At 36.5% G+C, this 14,244-nt stretch overlaps 1 protein-coding gene and 1 long non-coding RNA gene across 2 annotated transcripts; both read left to right on the top strand.

The window, feature by feature from the left end:
* The first annotated feature begins 962 nt into the window (after positions 1–962).
* On the top strand, positions 963–3,169 carry LOC127834410 (uncharacterized). Its single transcript, XR_008027925.1, has 3 exons — positions 963–1,044; positions 2,218–2,482; positions 2,895–3,169. It is a non-coding gene; the product is annotated as an uncharacterized LOC127834410 (long non-coding RNA).
* Positions 3,170–3,487: 318 nt separating this feature from the next.
* LOC127834399 (uncharacterized) lies at positions 3,488–5,124 on the top strand. The gene is made up of 2 exons (XM_052360230.1): positions 3,488–3,953; positions 4,567–5,124. The coding sequence occupies exons 1-2, from the start codon at positions 3,666–3,668 to the stop codon at positions 5,107–5,109; spliced, it is 831 nt and encodes a 276-aa protein (XP_052216190.1). The 5' UTR covers positions 3,488–3,665; the 3' UTR covers positions 5,110–5,124.
* Positions 5,125–14,244: the final 9,120 nt, after the last annotated feature.

The following is a 14,244-nucleotide window of genomic DNA, read 5'->3' as shown; positions in this document are numbered from 1 at the left end:
TTAACCCTATAAGATTTGCCAATACGATACAAGTTAAGGAGAAAAACAGCGCTCCTGACATCGTTGGCGTGGTTTGCCTGCAGCAACATGCGTTCATAACGCATTTGAGATCGTGATCAGATCTTAACGCCCCGACAAAGAAGACGAATACGTCAGCGACATACAGATACCTTCGACGATGATGTATCCGTCGAGGATAAGATGACGCAACAGACGACTTCAATTAGGATACAACATTGTCGACATTGATCCATATTGTGAACCAGCATCAGTACCATACAACGAGTGGACATTTCACGCGTCGTCGAAAATGATGTTTAAAGATACGATGATATGAATGGACTTGATGATGAAAAATCGCGCGTACTTTGTACATATATTAGGTAAAAGGACATGGTTCACTAACCACCAAAAAACGCCCCAAAAATCAATGAAATCAAATTTTCAAAAATGTCATTTTTTTAATTTGTATTCATCTTCTATAACATTTAAATTGCACAAAAAGTCAAATTTTATAAGTGTGCCTTGTTTTCAATTGTAAAAAAAATCATGACAAAAGTACATCACACACAAGAAAATGGCGAATTTACACTAAATTTCTTTGTTTCATCAACAAATAAACTGTCAGCGCACGAGAACACCATGACAAACTTTGTCTTAAACAATAACAAAAACAACAAAAGACAAAATACTATATTTTTGTGACGGTGTTATTACGCGCTCATATCTAACTTTAAAAAGAATGTGTAACCCAGTGCTGATCTCCGAGAACCCACCATGCATGATTGAACCTATCTTTTTAACCCTATATTAAAAAATACTGCTTAAAATACCACTTATTACCGAAACTTATTAGAGGTTTTTTAGTCTGAAATGGCAAAATAATGATCTTATCAATGTTGGTGTTCAAAAAAGAAGCCATAAGAAACGATTTTGTGTACGCGCCATTCGAAAATAACTGGGTACGAATAGCGTCGGTATCCAATGTAAACAAAGTGCAGACGACGCGTTTTCCAATAGTCGGATATACCCGATATCTTGAAGGTAAGTTGGCATTTAGATAAACAATTATTTTTTCTATTAAAAAAATGATGGTTTACCCATTTCATGGTCCATAATTATGGCTTTCTGAATCTATGTTATAATCCATTTGGGCGATCACGAACGATATCACTGTTAAAGTGGATATATACTGGTTAGCGAGTAGTGCTCGGACGTCATAAAGAGCTTTGTTTAATAACTTTCTTAATAATACGAAATATTTTTTTTTAAAGTTACTGATACATTCTGGGTTCTTCATTTACAAGCAAGAGCAAACAAAACAATGTTTGATATGCGCATGCATTTGTACGAGGGCCGTATTTGGGGTCATTAAAGGGAGGTAATTTTCCACTGTACAGAAGTACATGTGTTTACCGGACATTTATAAAAATTGAGTTATTGGAAAAACATAAAAGTTAATATGAAACATTCCTGGACACGTTCAGATAACGTAAATACATTAATTTGATAATGGAATATGTCGTCTTATGCGTGTGTAAATAGAGTTTAATGTGTTTTCCAATATCGGTGCAAACAAAGATCTATTAATAAACACGTAGATCTATATTTAAAGATCTTTGATCAAACGATAATATCCTTTTTCAAGGGAGAAAATCCAAACAGTGAGTATTTAATGTTAACTGAGATTTTCTGCTATTTCTTTGAAATGTTTACTAGGTACATTTTGCAAGCAATTCAGATATCTGTATACAACAAAAAGTGTTTGAGTGTCAGCAACATCAGTTTGTGGTTAAAAAATATTGTAAAGTAAAATAATCTGCCTATTGTAGTAGACGAACGAAAATCACAAGCGCACGGATAGGGTTTCGGTACAGTCTCGGCGATTTAAAGCGAAAAAGTGCTGATTTTAACATTCAAATCTGCTCATTTTGGAAGATGTTGTAAACATTACGATAAATATGTTATTAAACTATTCATAATTGCTATTTCTTTGCGAGATAAATTGTGTGTTATTGAAGATGAAAATGTACTCTTTTTATTAGCCGAGAAATCTAATTTTACTCACAAGTTAACTATAACTATACTGTATACTTACCACAATTATTGATCACCGTGGCGCAATGGATAAGATACTCAATTTCTTTTGCTCTACGTCCAGGCTATCCGAGATCGTACCCGCGTAGATTTTGTTTCTAAATCTTATTTTAATTTCAGGATGGTGAAAGCCTACAAATGCATTTGCTGTAATAAGCGTGCAAAACCAAAAGATCGTCGTCCATTGACTGACACTGTTAAAAACTATCTGCGAAGGGTCTTGCCTGCTGTAGATCCAACAGACAGTGATGTCATTTGTTTTCAATGTCGTGTCAAAAGCTACAAGAATGCCCCAAAGCCTAGGCAATGTTCAGACAACATCAGCAATGATCCTGACTACCAACCCCAACCATCTACATCCAGACAGCCATTTAGCCCATTATCAGTAAGTAGCCCTTATATCTATTTACAGTGCTTTTACATCTGTAAAATAGTATGTAAAGGAATCTTAAATCCTATGCAGTCTTTAAAAAAATACGTATCTTCAGCTTGTTACAATTGTTCATCGTCGGATACCCACGGCTGCTGAATACGCTCCGCTCAAACATCACTTAGGAATGGAGAGTAACGTAATGAATAGACCAGTGGTGTCCGACGATGAACAATTGTAACAAGCTGAAGATACGTATTTGTTTAATACGACGATGACATTTGTTATGATCTTTTATTGGAAAACCGACGAAAGTTACAACAATAATGTACTTAAATCAGTCTGGTTTAAACGTCTGTTTGCGTTGTATTAACGAATAAAACACTCCACTAATTCTAAAACACGATCTTTCTTTTCTTTTTCTCAGATCACCCTGCAAATTCCATCAACCATAAGAAGCCATTCCAGATGTTTTATATGTAAGCGCCCAGGTCCAAAACTGATCTCATTGCCAGCAGACGGTCGTTTATCCGCCTTTATAGATCACAACATTATTATTTCCGCGGATTCCAGATGTTGTCCATCTCACGTCTATGAAGGGACATTGACCGAGACAGCTTTAAAGGATATGAAGACTATTACAGAGACATCTCAAATGAATAGAACAGGCGTCAATGACTTGTTACAAAAAATTAGAAAGCTTTACCAACAACAGTCAAGACATTTAAATTTTGACAATTTAAGTGATGCAGATTGTCAGTCACTTACGAAGCTAAATCGAGCACAGTTTGAAGATCTTTATAATCATCTTTTTGACAAGATAAAAAACACCCCAAATAGATCCATCAAAACCAGTATTGGCATATTCTTATGCAAACTACTGTGTTCCGGTATGTCCAACAAGCTGTTATCGACGATCTTTGGAATCACAAAGTCCAGTATACGCCGTGCAGTATCAACGGTAAGGCATGCATTCATGCGCGATTTTGTGCCACTGTATCTTGGCATTGACAGTGTCACTAGGGAATCGCTGATAAATGAACATACAAAGCCTTTAGCGAAGAAGCTGTTTGGAAACCAGGAAGAGAGGTTAATTCTTGTTTTGGATGGTACATACATCTACATCAATAAATCAAACAACTTTCAGTTTCAGCGCCGTTCATTTAGTTTGCATAAGGGAAGGCCATTAGTGAAGCCCATGGTAGTTGTCACAACAACTGGACATTTTTTGACAATAGTAGGCCCGTACATGTCAGACGGCAAGAACAATGACGCAGCAATATTAAATCACATGTTGAAGACAAACATAGATGATATTAGGGGGCTTTTGAGAGAAGGGGATGTATTTGTTGTAGACCGAGGGTTCCGAGATGCGTTACCCCTGTTAAAGGACCTCGGCATTAATGCTGAAATGCCAGCCATTATGCTGAAAGGAGAAAAACAATTGACTACGGGAGAAGCCAACGCGAGTCGACTAGTAACGAAAGTAAGTATTACACTTACAGGTTATATTAATTTTAAATTACTCTTGCCGGAAAGCCCGTAATTTCTTAACAATCAAACATGGTTAACCTATATCAATCCCCATTTCATCATTTAACACATCTGTAGGAGATGTTTCAAAACAATTTACAAAAGGATATATTGTGCACAAAATTAGCAATTGGTCGCAAAGATTTCTATACAAAATATGCTCAAATGCGGAGGACATGGGGCTTATTTGGATTTATATATGTTCGTCTGTATGTCTGTCTGTCTGCATATCCGTCATCTGTAGACACACTTTTGTTTTTGTATATCTGAGTGAGGCGTCAACAGAATCCAATAAAATGTCATATTATATACAATTCAATATCGTGCATCCGCCTGACATTTTGTTTGTTGGATGCATTTTAAAATGGATTGCCTTACAAGACAACATAAATGAGTATTAATCACATTTTGTGATAGTCCAAGTTTTAATGTGTATAATGATAAGTCGTTTTCTTTATTTATGATTTTCTTTTGATAAACCTTACAATCCCGACAAGTCACGAACCCAAACTTGCAAAACGCATAGATTGCCATTTTTATAATAATCTCTCATTATCATTTCACAGATCAGATGGGTGGTCGAATCGGCAAACGCTAGAATCAAGAGATTCAAATATTTAGATCATGTGATGCCAAATAGCCAGCTGCCATTTATTGGTGACTTTGTTAGAATTGTTTGCGCCATCTCAAACAAATACTTCCCCCCTCTAAGTTCCCCAGACCAAGTCGAACAAGATGAATTGATCGCCAAAAAGATGCTGCAACAAAATGAAAAAGAAAACGAGCTGAAAATGTTAGTAGAAGAGAAAGGTCTTGCTAGGAAAAAGACAATTTGGCGGCCTATTGAAGATTGTGAAGTACAGGGATTTCCGCGTTTAAGTGATGAACAGCTAAGTGAACTAACACTTGGTGTTTACCAATTGCGTTTGAGTTCCAGCTACATGCAAGAGCATACAACTGGAAATTGTGACATTAAAGTGCATGTTCACGAGCAAAGTTTGATTTCTGCAAAATTGCAAAGTCGCCATACATCTAGCAGAAGGTACATGCTGTGGATACGTCACAGTGAGGATATGGTCGAATCATGGTACTGCCAATGCAAGACTTGATCGCGAGTGGTTGGAATGTGTTCACACATTGCAGCCGTAGTCTGGTTCTTGTCTGCCGGTAGATATCAGCAAAAGGAAAGTTTAGGGGTTCGAGATTGGGGAAAGTACCTGTCTGACGCATCTGCAATTCGTATTGATGATTCAAGTTCTAGCGAGAGTGATAGTAGATAGTGCTACTGGTATAACATTTAAATAATTAGTTACTTAACATATGTTGAGATCTATATAATTCATCAAACAGATGAAGGGTTGCTTTGGCTATTTCTTTATTAATTGTTTATATTTCTGATCATTCTCGTTAACGCTAATAGCTATGAACTGTCTTCTTTTTAACTCTAGCGTGTAAATGGAGACGAAGGCCGTTGTAACATAAAATATAGATAAAAGTATGCTACTGAATTATGAAATGAATGTTATCGGTCAGGGGTTATGAGAATTGACAAATCTACGAGGTTTACCGTCACAACTCTAGTGCGTTCAGTTACAACGAACGTTCGCCAATCATCGTTCGTTTCCAATTCGGTCTCATTGAACGATTGGTTTCGCTATCGATCTACCTCCCGAAAGGGTTCGCTTCGGTTCGCGAAATATAGCAAACGTTCGCTGTAACTGAAGCTGGATTGGTCATTGTCGGCTCGGGTACTACTTACATGTACCCTGGGTACTCTTAATTATACTTACATGTACCCCGGGTACAATTAATTTAACGCTTAATCGGTCGTTGTCGGCTATTTTTTTTAAATTAATTATATCTACATTTATGTTAATTTTCTGTGAAATGGCCTTTATGTTATTAAAACTCGTACCCAAAAAGCATGTTGATGCAGTTTTTATAAACAGAAGTTTGTTTAAGATTATCGGTAGCGTTTTAACGACATCGGATTTTGGACTGGAATACAAATCGGGTAAGTCTAATATCGACCGGGTACGATTAAGTATATTTACCGTACCCGGGGTACATGTAAGTATATTTAAGAGTACCCGGGGTACATGTAAGTAGTACCCGATCTGACAATGACCACTCGAGCGTAACTGAACGCAATAGACTTTGGTTTCGCTAGCGAACTACCTCCCAAGAGGGTTCGCTTCGGTTCGGGGCGAACCGAGCGTTCAATAGCAGAACGTTCGCAAACGTTCGCTGTAACTGAACGCACTAGAGTGTCACGCCACAACTAAGTATAATAAAAGTATATTTATCTAGTAACTCTTCATAAATATTTGAAATGAAAAAGGCTTTATTTTCATGAAAGATACTTACACCTTCAAATGTATTTGACCGGAAACTGGAACGCATGTAAATACCGATTTTTCTCAAATACACAAGTTGACTGTTTATTCTACTCGCCTAATTCTTCTTATCGAAAGAAATTGACAAAATATACGAGAAGTGTACCCTATAATGAAATGGAAATCTATAATTAGCCTTATTTACCAAAAAATCTTTAAACAAAATCCGATATGGATCGATCTAGACAATGTTTTGACAGTGGAAAATGTAACATAAGCGCAAACGTAATTAAGCGCAATAACGGCATGTTAAATGACGTCATAAATGAGCGCCATTTCGTTGTGTTACTAGGGGTTGTTTATTCGCCAATTTTGACGTCGTAGTTAAGTATATTGCAAAACGAACGTCATTTTTAAAAAATAGACACATTGCAATAATTACAGCATAAATATTGGGGAAATCTGAGGTTGGGCGTTTTTTGGTGGTTAGTGAACCATGTCCTTTGTATCGTCTATGAACTTATATATATGTGTGTTACCTTAATTACGTGTACATAAACATTTATTACAATACTACAGTCATGAACGCAGACATTCTTCAGAACTCTATAAACGTTTGAAGTATTCTAAATCGTGCGACAACCGAGGACCAACAGCTTCTCTGACCGACAATCATCGTCTTCATTCGGAAGCCGCCGTCTTCCATCGACTGCATGTTACCATCTACAACCAGATGTCACATACTCTCCAAACGGACGTCTCATCTCTTCACCCAGACGCCACATCGCCTCCAGCAAAGATGTCAAAAATGGACACTATTCGTATTGGATTTCTCAAATCAGTGACGCATTCCACTTCATTGTGATTGACATTGACTATTTAAATATTCCGACATTTTATTATTTCAGCAGAAACATTCGTCAACAATTTCATTAATAATTTGCAGATTTTCATCATATATATGTTTTAGACACTGATGTTTTCATGTTTACGTGTTTTGATTTTTTTCATCGTATGTGTTATTATGTTTTCGTTTCCTTCCATACTTAAATTTTTAAAGATTTTTCTGTATCCTAAAATACATAAAAATTAAATTGAGAGGATAGGTTGTGTCACATTATAGTTAGAAATTGTAGGTGGAATATGTGGGTTTATCTTATGTAAGAAATATTGAAAATTTTATCAAAAGGGCCAGTAAACATGACAGTCACAAAGTGCACATATGTTCAAATAAGCTTATCGATGAGGGAGAGATTAAAGAAGAGTATAGTTGACACAAGGCCGGGTATGTTTGTATTGGTCAGGCAAGTGTTTATTCAGTTAAATCTCTCATCAAAAGGTTGGATAAAGCTTGTAAATATTTGGGTGGTTTGTTTATCCCGTTCCCAGGGCTTCATTGATTCAGTATCTTAAGTAATCTATTCAACCAGAAATAAGCACGCATGGAACACTGACCAAAGGGATTCTTAGTAATCTAGCCAACCAGCTTATTTAGAACACTGACCAATGGGATTCATAACTGAGTTTCACGGGGCAAATGTTAGAGGGAAATAGTTCAGTTAGCATTTAGAACTGGTGGTGAACGGATCGAGAAAGATACAATCATGTAGCTATCAGACTGTATTTGTATAGCTGATAATATTAGTTATGTTAGAAATTAAATTGGACTAGAAACTGATATATGTGTTGTTGAATATTTTATCCTACAGAATGCAGAGAAACCAACATTAATAGAGAGGGACGGACTTGTCCCATGCGCGACACGAGAAAATGGTAGTTAATGCAAATCTCGTCATCTTGGCAATACGCGCATGACGAGATATCGAATGATAGGCTACACACCAGTAATTTAAGGGTACTGAACATTGTTATAATTATGTGTCGACCATGAACTATGAACGATTACGTGACACAGTCTAGAATGTTAAAAATGTACGGGATTTGAAATGTGTTGAAGAAATATCTACAGGGGTCAGATTTTCCCCAGTCGACAATGCAGTTCCTTATTAGGAAAAGGAATTCTGTGAGGTCACAGAATTATGGGTCGTCAAAAGCAAGAATTTTCAGAGTAAAACTTCATGAATATGAATTCTGGAGTTGGATTTTCTTGCTGCTACAGATTCAGATGGTGAAGCTGTGGGACTGTATGCATTTCGTATATCGTGGATTATTCAGAATAAGGAAATACCGTCGCTACCGTATAACCCGACTGCGCTTCCTTAAACATTCTGACCACCCAAATGCAGATCGCAGTTCGGCGTTGAGTGAAAGCAACTATGGAATGCTTAATATAGACGGAAACCATAGGATAGGTGAAGTGTCATCTGCCGTAGGAAGTCTTGCAAAATTAAGCAGAGTTAACTGTTCACTGGAGAAAACAACCAAACTCCAACAGCAGGTTCCAGTTATTGGAGTTGTTGTGAAGTGGCATAAATCTGACAGTCAAACGCCTCCAAGAGACACTGTTTCTGATTGTCAACCTTGCAATGGTCACAAACAGTTCTATGACAAGTTTGCGTACAGAAAAAGGCCAAAACACCGAAAACACCTATGGGACGAAACAGTCAACAACCACAACCACAGGAGAAGAGGACAGAGATCAACACAATACCGTAAAATGGCCATTAAGCTGATAAAGTGATCAACTAGAGGTTGCTGTTTACTTTTGCTGCAGTTCAACTTTGAACTTGCAGATCAGAATTGAAACCTGTCAATGCGTTTCATCTCAGTGGCCAGGAATCTGGATAATTCTTCATGTGTTTGTCTCCACTGTAAAAATGGAATATATAGGATGCGTGTTTTTCTAGTTTGAATGTGTGTGTGTTTGATTCCAAACCGATGACTTCCGGTATATATGCTGTGTTAATTTGTTGAAATGAAATAGTGTATTTGAAGTGTTTGAAGAATTCCGTGGATTTTACCATTATGCGCATATGTAATTTTATTCTTTTTCAGAATCAAACAATTGCGCTATATTCTTATAGAATTGTTTATAATATAACCATATGTTTATTTAATATGTAAGGCGCACAGGACAATTAAGCAGGACGACTGCTACTTATAATTTTATGAACTTTACAAATTTGTTGTGCCTAAATTTAACATACGTTAATGTTATTTTAAAGTAATAAGTGTAAGGCACTTAACGCGGATGCATATTAGGACTTTTCTGTGATAGTGATATGTGTGATTGTGTGAATTCGTGCAACTAAATATTAAGACTTTCAAGTTATAAGTTGGACAATGAAAGAAGAGTTTGTGGATGTGCTTATTGAACAGTGTGTTTACTTTGCATATGACCAAGAATGTATATTCATGTTTTCATATAATCAAACTGTTACAATGTTTTAAATATAATGCATGACGTTGGAGATCAAGTTTTCGAAGAATATTATTTCTTTGAATGTGTTTCTTGATAATTAAAAGGACAGTACTTTTAACAATTCATTTTATTGATGAATAAATCTGTGTTATTTGTATTGAGAAGTTATATGAAATACAAGTCAATGTATATGGCTGTTTCTTGTCATGTTAGGTAGTAAATGACAAGTTATATTCCTTGTTTGGAAGAAGGTTTCTAATCTTAGTTTTAATAATACATATGCCATGTAGTTTATTTGTAATTGCGGATTGTGTAGTAATATTATATTCATGTTACGTGTTTGGATATAAACGTTTAACATGTTGTGAGTGTGAATCTGGCTATTTAGTCATTTATACAACTATTTGGCTTAATTGAGGACAATCAAGAAGCTAAGATGAGGGGAGTGTTGTAATTCTTAATATATAAACTCAATTTAGACTGCTTTGTTTGATGCCATCTGGATCTGGGCATGGTTGACATTTGTTATCAGAACAGGATACCATGTGGTCATCATATCATAATAAAGACTAGTCTGGTCTGCTTGTCAGAGATTTCAATAGTTGCAATAATAAATATCAATTAAATGTTAGGTCCTATCAGTGTCTTTCCACACATACAAATAGGGGAGTTTGGACAGATTTGTATAAAAAGCCAGGTGCAGTGAGAAGCTGGGAGAGAGTAGAATTGAATGTAGAGATGTGAAAATACAATTAGTATGGTGAGAGTTGGTGGCAGTTTGAGAGAGCATGAATTTTACCAAGATTGTGAAGCCAGTTAACTAATAAACATTATTGGTGTATATATTTATTATCGTAGTGTGTAAATAAAATGTAGAGTACATATACTGTGTTGAGAAGTTATGAACTTACCCCCTAGAAATTGTTACACTTGGAAGGGCAATTCAATGCAATTTAACTATGAACGGTCGAATCACTTGGCTCAGATTTCATCATGAACTCGAAGGTGTATATACACGTTTACCTCAGAGAATTGTTGTCGGAGGTAAAAAGCCGTACACGATAATTTGTGTTTAAGTATACAATTAAGCAAATGTTGCTTTACCAGTTTAAGACAAATAAAACAAATGACTTATAGGAGAGCATCGTCTCTCATTATATTCTGTTTTCAGGGATTTGATTTTAATGTAAATTCCCTTTACATGTATGGCAACTGTTTTAAGTGTTCTCCCGCTTTTATGCAAAATCTGTAAATCGACGTGATTACTTGTCTATGTAAAGCTTTCAAAGTTTAAATAGTTGTTCTGCTTGGTTGAATTTCACTATACAGCTTTCTCATATGTTATCCTACTATACGCTATTTTTTGAGAACAAAAATATACGTACGACATGCACACTCTTTGTTTTAGCAAAATCATAAAAAGAAAAAGATTCTGTGTATGGCAATGCCCATTTAAATGTATCATAGCAGAAATATTGATACGCACTGGTTTCGTTATTTATTTGTAATAAAATGCGAATTATCTAGATGATCAAAATAAATAGGTAAACAGATGCGTACAGATTTATTAGTAGATGTACGTTATAAATCGATTAATAATTTACTTTATATTTTAAGCAAAGTCGATAACAAATACGGTAATCTACATCACTCGCGCCGTTACTTGTAAACATGTAACGGCCGTTGTTCGCGGTATCAGAGTGATTATATATAAATGTAGTGTTTGTGAGTGTTGCTTGCAATTAAGAGACTTACTAGTGATGCAGTAATCAATCTTGTAAAGTAAACATAAATTCATCATTTTTTAGGTACAATCACATCCATTAATAATATCTGCCCAAATCTGGATAATTTTAAAAATGTATGCTCAGATATTTCTATAGTCCCTAAGCATAGAAGTTCATGTAATTAAACTTAAAAAAGTATTAATGTGAATAACCATCTATCTTTCGTTTAACCAATTATCAGCAAACAATTTGCTTTTTTGATACAATCATGGAATCTTAAAACATTCGTTAAATTACAAGGACGAAAACATCTCAACGTTTGCGAGTCTGTCGGAGAAGACAAACCAGGTGTCGAACAAAAAATGTAAAATAATCATCAGCAGCTTTGGGTCGAAACAGTGTTTGTGAAGATGAAAAAAAGAGATGAACGAACTCAAATACGTGCTATCATTCATAAAGTTCAAAACTCGGAAGCGCGAAGCCATACCAGAACAAGCCCACAACTCACCACGTGCGAAATTCGCTTAGAGAAAATGCCTGTAGTAACGAGAGTTCCGAGGATGTTATGGAGTACACTGAATACAAATATAGCACGAAAAGAGCACGCTAGAGCTTCAATACGAAAGAAGAACGCTTGAGGCTTGCGCACAGAAAACCAACACGGTCCATTCTCTTGTCAACATTGCGATGTCGTGTTCAAAAGACATAGTCGCGACGTATCCAGAAGCTTCAAAAGAATTAGACATTGCTACCCCCTTGCGTTCTTTGATACACGACGTTATTGACAAAGCTTCGAAGGCCTCGTCTGACAGTTCAGCTCGCAACAAACGCGTCGCGCTAGTAATTGAAAACTGGACATAACAGTCGTTCTTGTTAAGTCAAAGTTGCATTTACATGGCGAGATGCAGTGGACAATTTAACGAACGGTTAACTTTTGGCAAACTTGTGCTGTCTTGTAGAAAATTGCTTACGTTGTTACAGCTTCTTTGATAAAGTGGGCAGAAACATTAGGTAAAAATACGGAGTTGTTACGTTTTCCTCATAATTTCCTCACTAGTATGTACATTGATGACATACTTAATTTAGAGAACCCATACTTTGAACAATATATTAACAAAATCTACCCTAAGGACGTGTCCATCCAATACAGATGCTGCGTATATAGACTTACATCTTACTATTAATAATACTATGATTAAGACAAGTTTCTATGACAAACGTGACGACTTTATTTTTGAAATTGTGAATTTTCCGTTCTTAGATGGGTTACATCCCTTTAGGTCAATCCTATGGTATTTACACTTCGCAGTTGGTACGTTACGCCAGAGCGTCATAACCTACGGCGTAAACTTTTTATCCGCTAAATTTCACTCAAAGTATGATGATTTAATTTCAAAATATTATGTTCCTTTAAAATGCATTTAACTTATGGAATTTCCCACTCGTTCTGTAATGGAGATATTTAGAAGCGTGTTCGCAAATTAAAATATATTTAGAACTTGTTTATATTAAACTTTTCAATTTAATTGACTCATTTTTATTAAAATTAATGATGTTGACGTACTAAAAAAATACATGCTTGTTGGTTTTCGATTCACTATATCTTTCTTCTTTTAAAATTTGGAATTATTAATGGAATGACCGTGTTATCGCTTCTGAATTTACGTCATCCGATCGACTTTAACTGTATTCGGCTACGTGCATAGGTCATCTGTAGTTTTTTTTCGTTAAGTTTTATTAATATTATCTCTTTGAAGGGCGTTTCCTGTTTGATTTATTTTTTAGCAATCACCATTGTCGGACACCCCCGGTCTATTCATAACGTTACTCTCCATTCCTAGACCATGGTACTTTTAACTAGCGTTTTGACGCGTCGCGAATAATTTCGGTTGGCCAATCAAAATAACGTTTACATTTTCAATACTCTCTGCTGTGGAGGTAGAAAAGCTGACGTCTCCATCAAAAATGGCTACCAACATACAGGCCGACAAGAAATGTGCTGTTTGTTTTACTTCATTTAAACCAAAATATTACTGCAGTTTGGAATCTGTTACTAGTGTGAATCAATATAGTTTCGTTTATAATGAATAAAAAATCAAAAATCAAAGAGCAGTACGTGGTCTATTTATATAGGTCGTCCTTCGTTGTCGAAGATGACCATGAATTCAACTGTAAGTGTTACTGTGGTTGGTGTTGTGGGTGCGAAGGTGACCGATTAATCCAATCCTGGCATGGATCGCCCTTCCACATATCGGACATGATGATCTAGATGGGGGTGCATCAGATGCTTCCCTCTCCTTCCGCCGTGCTCTCTTTTGCTCGGCAAGGCAGACACGGTGCTGCTCAGGTGCAGCCCAGCGGCCTTGTTGGCCCAAGTTGGCCTTGCCGTAGTAAGGTGTCGATACCGTACATGTTTGCACGGCTCAGGACCTCAGTATCCGAGATCTTGTCTTGCCATCTAATGCATAGTATCTTTCGGAGGCATACTGCATGAAAGTGGTTAAGCTTCTTGGTGTGTCTCTGGTACATCGTCCAGGTCTCGCTGGCATAAAATAGTGTTGTAAGTACAACTGCTCTGTACACAGTGAGCTTTGTCGCTTCTGTGATACCTCGGCGGTTCCAAACAGTTTTATTTAGGCGACGAAAGGCAGAGATTGCTTTAGATATGCGGGAGTTGCCCTCGTCATCAATATGGACGTTTCTGGATAGAGTGCTACCAAGATATGTGAACTTCTCCACAGGATTCAGACGCTGAGACTTGATGGAGATGTTTGGCTCTATGTAAGACCTTTTTGGTTCCGGTTGGAACATGACCTCAGTCTTTTTAGTGCTGATTGTCAAGCCACAGCTGTCAAAGGC

This window comes from Dreissena polymorpha, chromosome 6 (assembly GCF_020536995.1).
Source record: "Dreissena polymorpha isolate Duluth1 chromosome 6, UMN_Dpol_1.0, whole genome shotgun sequence".
Lineage (NCBI taxonomy): Eukaryota > Metazoa > Mollusca > Bivalvia > Myida > Dreissenidae > Dreissena > Dreissena polymorpha.
Note: the sequence above shows the minus strand (reverse complement) of the source record. Positions and strands in the feature narration are given on the sequence as shown.